Here is a 12,268-nt window from a genome sequence, read left to right as displayed (position 1 = left end):
CCTTTTGAATTGTTCCTCTCTCACTTTAAACCTATGCTGTCTCGTTCTGGACTTTCCTACCCTAGGAAAAGACTGTTACCATCCACTTTCTATATCCTCTCTCATAATTATAAATTGTCCTATAAGGTTGCCCCTCATTCTCCTATGCTTCAAGGAATAAAGACTTAGCTTAGCCAACCTCTTCCTTTTACTCAGGCCTCCTAGTCCTGACAACATCCTTGTAAATCTTTTCTGCACTCTTTCCAGTTTAACCATGTCCTTTCTATAAAAGGGCAACCCAAACTATACACAGTATTCCAAGTGCAGCCTCACCAATGACTTACACAACTGCAATGTAATGTCCCAACTGCTAAAACTCAGTTCCCTGACTGATAAAGGTCAGTGGGTTTAGCACCCTTTTCACCACTGTCTACCTGTGATCCCTCTTTCAATGAATTGCATTCCCACGGGTCTCCCACACTCCCTCCTGCCCTACCATTCATAGTATAAGTCCTACATTGATCTGCCTTTACAAAATGAACATCTCTCATTTATCCGTATTGAAACCCACTTGTCATTCCTTGATACTGATCAGTATCCCCCTATACTTTCTTCACCTCCTCAACACCACCTCTAAATTTCTTCCAGCATTCTTTCCACGTTGTAGAGTACTTCCCGTATTTCTGTTTTCATGCCACACAAAATAATGGAACTCGTCTTGAGTGTAAATGTTAGTGTTACTTGTTCAATACTAATCCCTTAATATCCTCGATGAATAACAGAATAAATCTACATGACAATGTTCTTGTGTAATTTCTGTACGAGTTTTTTTTCCCCAGATCTTCAGCACTTGCTTTTTTTTAAGTGTCGGTTAGTGCCCCAGGATATGATGTATCTCAAAACTGGAAAATACATGGAAAAGGACATTTTAAGACCCGTACATGAACATTCCTGCGTTAATGGGATCCCGCTGCACTCAAGATTGCACTTTGAATCACTAACACTGTTGGTTGTAATGAGCTTTTCATCATCCTGAGGTGGTGAAAATGCAACCCCATTTTTTTCCTTCTTATAGCCAAACCTTTCCGCAGAAAATCAAAACAAGTCCACCAGGATGTTTTTGTTCAGGAACGCTCGTACGGCGCCCTGGAGACAATCTGCAGACTGGAGACACCGGGGTAATACCCCGGCTCCCGGCTGGCCGGAAAGTGACGGTGCTGTGTACCTGGGTGCAGTGACAGTCAGCCTGGCGAGAGGGCGCGGAGTCATTCGGAGAGAGGGCAGGCGCCTTCTTGCCGCCGGGGCAGCGGCTGCCGCTCTTTGGCGGAACCCTAGTCGTTGCTGTGCGCTGGCTGGGCTGGAGCCTACTGCCTACAACACCTACGAGTTAGACATCTCTCCGTCTTCTCTTCTCACGCAACTGCCGGGGAATCTCCTCTGGCTCCTCGTCAAGCGCTAAGATGCCGCGGATAATGATTAAGGGAGGCGTCTGGAGGAACACGGAGGTGAGTGTGAGGCCTGTCTCTGGGCCTGGCCTGCCCTGGTTTAGCTCGGCCTGGGGTTTTCGTGTACAGGTTAATGTTGGGCTATCCCGGTGTCCTGCACTATGTGAACATCAGAATTAAAATCAATTCGGCCCTTCCCTGCCTACTCTGCTGTTCACTAAGGTCACGTCATGACTGATCTGCCAGTAACTTTACTGCACAAACCCCACGTCCACTAATGCCTGAGATTCGGTGCATCTCTCTTTTGAATATCACAACCTATGTTCCACTGCACTCTTGGGAGTACAGAATTTAGAAGGCTATCTATCCCTTTCGTGAAAGAATATATCAATCTTTCTTTGATTGTGGGATGGAATTCTTGGGTTAAAACTGGGTCAGGCTCGGTCACTATTCTCGTTTGTCCCAAGTTTTCTCCCAAGATTCCTGAATTGCACTGATTTGGCTAAAAATTTATATTTAACCATTGTTACCGATTTGGGTGATTCTTAAGGAAGTTTATTAAGAAATTGGGTGACCTAATTACTTTCCATTTTGTCTTCTAATGGTCTGGGAAGGTGATCACACCTGCTGTACAGGTCTCGTTTTTAAGGAGAATATATATTGCACCAATTAAGATGTTCTGACTTGACTCTCTAGCCCTAGTTTTCTTGAAATACAATATAAAAGCTGAAAGTTTCCAATAAGTAAGGCAATAACCAGAGAGAAAAACGGTACAGCAGCCTCAGAACTTGCATCACCAGATTCAGGAACAGTTATTACTGCTCAACCATCAGGCTGTTCAATTAGCGGGGATAACTTGACTCAATTTTGACTTGGCCCATCATTGAAATGTTCCCAGAATCTATGAACTCACTTTCAAGGGCTTTTCATCTCATGTTCTCAATATTTATTGTTTGTTTATTATGATTTTTTTACATTTATGCAGTTTGTTGTCTTCTACACTCTGGTTGAATGCCCTAGGTGGTGTGGTCTTTATTGATTCTGTTGTGGATTTATTGAGTATGCCTGCAAGAAAATGAATCTCAAGGTTGTATATGGTGACATATATGTACTTTGTTAATAAATTTACTTTGAAAGAGCAGCTCAGTGAGCTTATATCAAACCATTATCTATGCTTTTTCTATTTTTTCCTATTTGCCATTGTTATCACTGCTGCAGACACAGATGTGTCCATTTTACTTTTAACCATTCATTAATTCACCAACTGATCCATTGGCCTCCTGCATTTTTTCTTTTGTACCTCAAAAAACTTCTTTAACCTAAGTTTGTCTTTACTATATATTAATGTCCAGGTTGCTCAGTGCATAACAACCATAATATGATTGCTTCAATGGAATCTTCATTATGCTTTTTTAGTTCCTTGATTATCTTTGACCTTGAATTTTCCCTGAATCACCTTCTCCTGTAGTCATACCACATTCATTCTATTATTTTGATTATCTTGGATGCAGTGCTGGAGTTGTCAGTACAGTCTGATACTTTATTGCTTGACATGCTTTGTTAACATATAAACACAAACTTTTGAGCACAAGTTTACTAATTTGTTGCTGCCTTAAAAGTCATACAGGATTGTCTGTGTCGGGCTTTTAATACAATTGAAATGAATTTTTGGAAGGCAAACTAGTTAGTCTATATGGTTGGATTCAACTCTGGCTCAGTGGTGTCAAGCACCAGGCAGTGCTTTCAGGAATACTGTTTGAAATAGAGTTCTACAAAGTTCGAAGGTCCACTTCATGTGTTTTGTAGTATGTATCAAATTCATAATACTTCACAGCAACAAAGAAAGCTAGGGACTCCAGGAAGGTATCAGTGGATTGGTCAGTTAAGCAGAAAAATGACAAATGTAATTCATTCTGGAGAAATGGAAGTAATTTATCAGTGATGGCAAAAATAGAGAAGGGCCATTTGCAATGAATATATAATGTTAAGAACTTTAGATGAACAGCGGAGCCTTGGATGCATTTCCACAGCTTCTTGAAGTAGCAGCACAGGGTGAGGTTCACAGATATAGGGAACCTCACATTTGGCTGAGGCTTAAAAGTGTGATTTGTAAGGATGTCACACTCAAAATGTATAAAACATTGTTAGGCTAGAGTTAAAATGTCTCCTTCTGGTTCCAATGGCTATAGTATGGGGAAGATGTACCAGCACCAGAGAGGATACAAAGGAAAATTTGATATTGCTGCCAAGACTTGGAGAATTTTTGATCAATGAAAGATGGACAACGCTTCTGGAAAAGGAGACAGTGATGCTCAAAATCGAGAGGCAAAAGGTCTCTTTCTAACTTCAATAGTGAAATTAGCAGTCCATCTATCACCTTCCAGCTTCTTTCATTCTCCCCACTATCCCACACACCCATCTTCCCCTTCACCTGGTCTCACCTATCAGCTTGGTATTCCTTCCCCTCCTCTCCCACTTTCTTATTCTGGCTTCTGCCCCCTTCTTTTCCTATCCTGTCTTGTTGAAGGGTCTGGGCATGAAATGCCAGCTGTTTATTCCTCTCCATAGATGCTGCCTGACATGCTGAATTCTTCTAGCATTTTGCATGTGTTGCTCAATTTTCCAGTATCTGCAGAATCTGTTGTGTTCTGAAGCAGTGACTTGGAAGTATAAATTCAATGTCAAAGTTTGGAGAAGTGAGTAATATTTTTTCAGCTAGCAGTAGTGAGGGTCAAGACCTCAGTGCTTTAAACAAATTTATTTCCATTTATTATGAGTGTATTTGGCCAGATCAGCTTTTATTGCCTCTCCAACTGCCTTAAAGTGGGGACGAGTTGGTCCTAGTTGTTTTCCCGGTGTTTGGGTGGTCAAACTAACAATGATGAAAGAGCAGTAATCTGTTGTAAGACAGATGGTGCATTACTTGGAGGAGAGTTCCTGTGTTTTCTCCTTTAGTCCTTGGTCATTGGTTTGGCTACTGAGGTTAAAAAGGTTTTTGGAGTTGCTGCAGTACCTTCTTTATCTATTGTGTACATTACAGCTATGTCGTGATAGTATGAGGGAGGGAGGGTTCAAGGTGGTGATTTAAGCATCATTAAATTGGGTTTTTTTTCTTGATGTCTCTTCATACTCTTGACTGTTTTACACCACGTGTTATGCTTTGCACGTGTTGGCACGTGGCCAAGAGGTTAAGACGTTCATCTAGTGATCTGAAGGCCGCTAGTTCGAGCCTTGGCTGAGGCAGCGTGTTGTGTCCTTGAGCAAGGCACTTAACCACACATTGCTCTGCAACAATACCGGTGCCAAGCTGTATTGACCCTAGTGCCCTTCCCTCAGACAACATCGGTGGCATGGAGAGGGGAGACTTGCGGCATGGAGAGGGGAGACTTGCAGCATGGGCAACTGCTGGTTTTCCATACGACCTTGCCCAGGCCTGCGCCCTGGAAACCTTCCATGGTCTCATGAGACTAACGGATGCCTATATGCTTTGCAAAAATGGTGAAAAGGCTTTGTGAAGTCAGGAGGTGAGTCACCTGCTGCAATATCCTAACCTCTTGGTAGTCACAGTATTTACTGAAGAGTAACACGGCAAACTGAAGTCTGCTTCAAGTAGCATCCAGTCTACACCACTAGCACTTCAGGGCTGCAGTGAGTCAAATCTACAAAATGCAGTATGGTTCCACCATCACCCCTCAAATCTGTGATCATTACTACAAGAATGATGAGGGTTATAAGAACATAGGTTCTTAGCAACATCTCTCACTTTTTCTCTTCCAAGCGGCACACCATTCTGATTTTGAAATATTTTGCTACTCTTTCACTGGTGCTAGATAGAAAATCTTAGAACTCTTCACCAGGTAATATTATGGAATACTTGAAGCAGAATTCAAGAATGGAACTTGGCACCTGCTATTTCAACATCATCTGGGGCGGGAGAGGGAACGTCGACTTAGACCATGAGAGGCCTGTGTCGGGCATTTTCATGCCTTACAAGGCACAGATTGGAAGTCTGTGTGGGGCGCCACTCCTTGCACAGACACTAGAACAAGCCTTGCTCAAGGACGCAAACACGCCGCCACAGCTGAGCTCGAACTAGCGACCTTCAGGTCACTAGACGAGTGCCTTAACCACTTGGCTACATGCCCGACAACTGGGATTGATCATTCATTCCTCAATCTGTATAGTCTTGGCTCAACTTCAAAATGGTTTTTCTTCCAAATGCTAAGTTTCTAGTCAATAACCCTTGAACGCTCCAGCCTCAACCCCTACAAAGGAAACAATGGTAATATAAAACTGAGCTAATTTGAACCCTTCTCATTCAAGATGGCCATTGTTGGAATTTACGTGGCTAGAATGTTACTTGCCTGAATCTTGACCAGATTGCGTTAATTTGATTTGTATGAGAAATGGGAGCAGGAGTAGTCCATTTGGCCGCTCAAGTGTCCTGCATCGTTCAACAAGACTACCGCTTATTTTCTACCTCAGCACAATTTTCCTAACCTATTTCTAGATTCCTCGATTGCTTTAATAAGCAGAACTTTACGAATCAATAAGTACAATCAAACTAAGCCCACAGCTCTGGAAAAGCCACAGGGTAGAAAGTTTGAAAGTTTCATCACTTTGTAAGTGACCCAAAAAATGACTTGCCCTTATTTTAAGGCAGCGGCATGAACTAAAGTTCTGGACTTCTTAGCAAGGAGGATTGTTCTCCCTTCCGTAAAACCTTCATTAGAATTTTATGTATTTTGAGAAAATTAGTTCTCATTTCTTCAAAGCTTTAGACTACAGAGGTCTGATCTGCTCAATCCTTCCTCATTCTCCCAGTCCAGGGAATGGTTATTGAATGCTTGTGATACCATCTTAGTATTGTTTATCTCTTTTTTTTAAGCTACAGAGTCCAAATTTGTACACAGTATTCCTGTTGGGTCTCACCAGAGCTTTTGTAATTGTGAAGTCATCTTTCCCTTTTACAAGAATCGTTTGCAATAAAGGCCCATACGATTTTCGTTCTGCTGCACATGCATGATACTTTTGAATGACTTCTGTGCCAGGAGACCTAGGTCCATTCTGCTGTCAGCATTTCTCATCTTTTTAAAAATACTTAACATTTCATTTTCTTCTATCTGGTAATATTCCACATTATACTTTAGCTGCTGTATTATTGTCCATTAACTTATCTTGTCGTTCTCCATTTGAAATCTCATTGCATTCGTCAATACACAATTTCACACTTAGTTTCACATCATCAGTACACTTAAGGCTGATCTATACTTCTGCATAGTAGCCTACGCAAGTGGCCTACGCCATTGTGAGCATTTATACTTGTGCGTTGGTGTGTCTGCATCGCTCTGCAATTCACCGCCAAAACACTAGTTGGCGGTGGGGTTTCTATGCCACTGTGTTGAGTTTCTTTGTGTTGAAACGCAACCCAAAGAAACTCAAACTTCAAACAATGGCGACTGAAACTGAAGGAGGGTGAATTTTCTGTGCTTGTCTGACCACTGAGAGACCTGGACGAGGAAATGCATTTCAAATATTTTTGGATGTTGGCAAGTAGATTTGATGATTTGGTTTATCATCTCCAACCATTTATTTTGCATCAATGTACGCACAGTATACTCAGAGACTGGCAATCACCATTCGAGTTTTAGCTTCAGGTAGAAGTCAACAGGCTGTAGCAGCTAGCTACAAACTGGCGTCAAGCAGAGGGTCCTCTGTAATTTCGGAGGTCTGTAAAGCTTTATGGAAAGCATTGCAGCCAGAGTTCCTTCCCTGCCCTTCAGTCGCCCAATGGGAAGCTATTGCAGCGTAGGAGGAAATGCGATGCTACCAAGCGGACCAATCACTGTTGTTGCAATCTGCGTCACTGCGACGCATAGTTACATTTTTGGAGAGGTGCGCGTCAGGCTACGGCGTAGGGTACGCGGCTACGCTGTACCTACAGCATCAATTTGATACAGGAGTATAAATTGGCCTTTAGAAGTTTTATATTTGATCCCCTTTGCCTGGTTGTTGACATAGATTTTGAATAGTTGGGGCACAATAGTCAATCCCTTCAGTGCTCCACTGAAGGCAGCTTGCCGTGTCCAGAGAGGCTAGTTTGTTCCTAGTTTTTGATTTCTACTTAATAACTATCTCTCAATCAACACTAGTCTATATCCTGTACTCTAACTTTGTTCAGCAACCCTTTGTGTGTCGCTGAGCAAAGTTGTACTGATTTCCCACTTGCACTCCACTGCTTGCATCTTCACAAATCTCTGGTAGATTAGTCAACCATACTTTCATTTCATCCATCTCTCAACTCTATACAATCATTTTTGTATTTTCTAAATGTCTTGATGTCATTCCTTTTATCGCAGATTTCTGCATTTTCCTTCTGCACCAATGTCAGATAAAGTGGCTCCCTATTTATCTCTGTCTTCTAAAATAATGAAGTCACATATACCATCCTTTAATCTGCAGGCACCATTCAATTGCCAGTAGAATTTTGGAAGATGGTAACCAGGTATCATCAGTCTCTATTGGCATCTCTTTCAAAATCCTAGAATATAGGTCATGAGCTTATTGGGATTTATCAGTTTTCAGGCTTGTTAACGTTTTTTCCCCCCTATTTCTAATTTGCTTTTATTTCCTCTTTTGCTGTGGGCCTTTTGTTTCTCTGGTGTTTCTGGGAGTTTCCTTTGTACTTCCTGTGAAGGCAAATGCACAGCAGTTGTTTAATTATTCACTCTTTTCTTACTCCTGATTATAAATTCTCAAGTTTGCTGTTGTTCTCGCTCCCTTTTTAAGTACCCATGGTGTATTACTTAACGTATTCTGTTTTTAGGTTTTTCTCTGGCTTGCTCTTGTCTTCTGTTGGACCGTATCAGTTTCTCAGCCAAGTTCTGCCTAATTCCAAAACACTGCTAATCCTCAGACCTGTTTTTCTTTCTCTCTTCTATTTACATAATGTTTAATTTCTGGAGTAACCCATATTTATTTATTTTACTTTATTTTAAACATAAAATGCTACAGTATAGGAACAGACCCTTTAGCCTCAGGGTTTGTGCTGACCATGATGCCAATTTAAATGACAGATCTGCCTGCATGTGCTCCTTATCCTTCCATTCCCTGCCATTTCCGGTATCAGTCTAAATGCCTCTTAAATGTTCCTGTCATATATTCTACCATCAGCTCCACTAGCAATGCATTCCACACTCTTTTTAAAAACTCTGGACTCTGGCATGGTGCCAGAGGACTGGAAGATTGCAAATGCCACTGCACTCTTTCAGAAAGGAGTGAGGCAGCAGAAAGGAAATTATAGACCAGTTATTCTGACCTCAGTGCTTGGGAAGATGTGAGAGTCAATCGTTAAGGATGAGGTGATGGAGTACTCGGTGACACGGGACAAGATAGTACAAAGTTAGCCTTGTTTCCTTCAGGGAAAGTCCTATCTGACGAACCTGTTGGAATTCTTTGAGGAGATTACAAGTAGGATAGATAAAGGGGATGCAGTGGATGTTGTATATCTGGACTTTCAGAAGGCCTTTGACAAGGTGCCACAAGGCTGCTTACCAAGTTATGAGCCCATGGTATTACAGGAAAGTTACTAACATGGTTAGAGCACTGGCTGATTGGTAGGAGGCAGCGAGTGGGAATAAAAGGACTCTTTTCTGGTTGGCTGCCAGTGCCTAATGGTGTTCTGCAGGGGTTGGTGTTGGGAACCACCTTTTTTCATGCTGTATACAAATGATTTAGATGATGGAATAGATGGCTTTGTTGCCAAATTTGCAGATGATAGGAAGATTGGTGGAGGGGCAAGTAGTGTTGAGGAAACAGGTAGGATGCAGAAGGACTTGGACAGATTAGGAGAATGGGCCCGAGAGTGGCAAATGAAATACAATGTTGGAAAATGTATGGTCACGCACTTAGGTAGTAGAAATAAATGTGTGGACTATTTTCTAAATAGGGAGAAAATCCAGGAATCTGAGATGCAGAGGGACTTGGGAGTCTTGTGCAGAACACCCTGATGGTTAACTTGCAGGTTGTGTCAGTGGTGAGGAAGGTAAATACCAGGTTAGCATTTATTTCAAGAGGTCTAGAATACAAGAGCAAGGATGTGATGCTGAGGCTTTATAAGGCACTGGTGAGGCCTCACCTTGAGTATTGTGAACAGTTTTGGGCCCTTCATCTTAGAAAAGATGTGCTGGCAGTGTCCAGAGGAGGTTCACAAGGATGATCCCAGGACTGAAAGGATTACAAACGAGTAACATTTGATGTCTCTGGGTCTGTACTCACTAGACTTCAGAAGGATGGTGGGGGGGGGGTGGGGGGGAATCTCATTTAAATGCCTAGACAGAGTAGATGTGGAAAGGATGTTTCCCATGATGGGAGAGTCTAGGACAAGAGGCACAGCCTCAAGATGGAGGGGTTCCCTTTCAAAGCAGGGATGCCACATGCAGCTGTGGAGGCCAGGTCGTTGGGTGTATTTAAGGCAGAGATTGCTAGGTTCTTGATTGGACATGGCATCAAAGGTTACAGGAAGAAGGCCGGGAACTGGGGTTGAGGAGGAGATGAAAAAAAGGATCAGCCATGATTGAATGGCAGAGCAGACTCGATGGGCCAGATGGCCTAATTCTGCTCCTATGTCTTACAGTGTAAAAATAGTGCCTCATAAATCTAATTTGGTGCCTGAATGTAAATTTGCAGCAAATCATTTAATTTTTCTTTATATGCTATGTTACCTGTTAGTGTCATATCCTTTAAAATAATTTCCAAAAATCCTAGAGCCAACCTCCCTCTCTTATTTTCTTAGTTTCCATTGATTAGATTGCAAATTGTGCTTATTGGATTGAATAGCATTGCTTTCCAATTTAGTATAAAATTCTGTCACATTATGGTCACTCTTTGAGTCAGTTACTTATAAGGTTATGAATAAATTCTTTGTCATTGCACAGTACTGGATTAAAAGTAGCTGTTACTTGATTTGTCAACATGCTGATCTAGAAATTGATCTTGTATGCATTCTTGGGATTCGTTCGCTATGCTACTTGTATTAATTTGTTTTGCTAAATACGTCCTTTATTAACCATATCAAATGCACCTCCAATTTCTAATATTTACACTGTGCCTTTTTCAGTAGTAATACTTTCAACTGTATTTTAATGTAGTTTGAATAAATGTAATCCTCATTCAGATTAATGTTAAGTAAAAACAATAAAGAAAACAGGAAGGCAAAAGTAACTGCTGAAATCTAAGCGAAATTTGGTCATTCAGTTGAATTTATTATTCTAATTTAATCCAGCATGTATCGGTGCTAAACTTGGTGATACATGATTAGGCATGTAAGGAAGACAATCAATATCTGTTTTATTTATTTTTGCCACATTCCTTTTACTTTCTTTCTCTGCTCCTTCAACCTCCGTCCTGCATTCCCTTTCTCGAGAGACAGCTGACTGTCGGTAAGATCTCTACTTCCTGAGGAGACTGAGGTCATTTGAAGTATGCAGGCCTCTCCTTCACATGGTCTATCAGTCTGTTGTCACCAGTACAATTTTCTATGTGATGGTGTGCTGGGCAATGACATCAACATGGATGATGCCAACAAGCTCACTAAACCGATTAGAAGGGCTGATTATGTTATAGGAGTCAAACCGGACATACTGGAGGCTTATGTAGAACAAAAGACCCTACAGAAAATCCTGACAATTCTGGACAATGTTTCTACCCTCTGCATGTCACCTTGGCTGAACAGAGGAGCACTTTTAGAAATAGACTAAGACAACTGCACTGCTCCAAAGAGCGCTGTATGAGGTCATTCTTGTCCTCAGCAATTAGGCTCGATAATGAGTTAACCTATAGCCGGAGAAGTGATGGTCCCCTCCTGTTAGACTGTTTGAGGTAACTTATTTTTTTATTCTTTCTTACTTCTCTTCTAATATTTGTACATCTGTGCACTGGTAATGCTACTATGACACTGTGATTTCCTTTGGGATCAATGAAGTATCGAACTATCTATCACTGGGTTGTTGTCCTACGTTAGACATTTTTGCTCTTTATTCATGGACTTCACCTGAAAGCACAGCCCAGGACTTGGAGAGAATTGCATCGGAGAGTGCTAATAGAGTTCACAATGAGGAAGAACAAACCATATTTAAAATAATATTAATTTTACAATCAATGTGTTTTTTAAACTGATTCTAACTGAAGATTCATGTCTGGATTCTGTAAAATGAATAACTTGCAATATTTCTGCACTTTACAAAGTTATGCTTCAGTTTTGTCATTAATAACATGCTGTCTATTTATTTAGGATGAAATTCTCAAAGCAGCCGTTATGAAATATGGCAAAAACCAGTGGTCACGTATTGCATCACTATTACATCGGAAGTCAGCCAAACAATGTAAAGCTAGATGGTATGTTTGACATTTTCTTTCCATTGTATCCAATGTTGATGCTTAATTTAGTCAGCAAGCACAAGATAGCTGTTGTGCAGATGAACTTATTTGACAAGCAGTGGAATTTTCTATTACCTTCCCACCCCATTGTTCTCCCTAATCTTAACCCTAATGAGTTGTGGACAATGTGAATTAAGAATTACAGAACCAGTTAGAGTATGATGTAATATTTAGCAAAGTGGGTTAAATGGAGTATAGTCTGGAAAAATGATTATTTTCAAGGGTCTGAATGAAAATGGTTGAAGATTTATGCATGAGCAACTTCCGGCACTGGAGTCTTGGTAAACATTCTGATCAGCTTCAAGAAAACCCAACTATGTTGCATTACTGATGAATGTCCACTCACACAGTGCAGCACTGGACTACAGAAATTTCACATAGCCGTACAAGCTGCTGTTCATTATCAC

The 12,268-nt window shown here is 41.2% G+C and overlaps 1 protein-coding gene across 1 annotated transcript in view; it reads left to right on the top strand.

The window, feature by feature from the left end:
- The first annotated feature begins 1,291 nt into the window (after positions 1 to 1,291).
- Positions 1,292 to 12,268, top strand: part of cdc5l (CDC5 cell division cycle 5-like (S. pombe)) — a 59,921-nt gene continuing 48,944 nt past the window's right edge. The window contains exons 1-2 of the mRNA XM_063070791.1: positions 1,292 to 1,484; positions 11,716 to 11,819. Of these exons, the coding sequence (XP_062926861.1) occupies positions 1,440 to 1,484; positions 11,716 to 11,819 (149 nt within the window). The 5' untranslated portion in view covers positions 1,292 to 1,439. The remainder of the gene's footprint in view (positions 1,485 to 11,715; positions 11,820 to 12,268) is intronic.

The sequence above is a fragment of the Mobula hypostoma genome, chromosome 2 (assembly GCF_963921235.1).
Source record: "Mobula hypostoma chromosome 2, sMobHyp1.1, whole genome shotgun sequence".
Taxonomy (NCBI): Eukaryota; Metazoa; Chordata; class Chondrichthyes; order Myliobatiformes; family Myliobatidae; genus Mobula; species Mobula hypostoma.
Note: the sequence above shows the minus strand (reverse complement) of the source record. Positions and strands in the feature narration are given on the sequence as shown.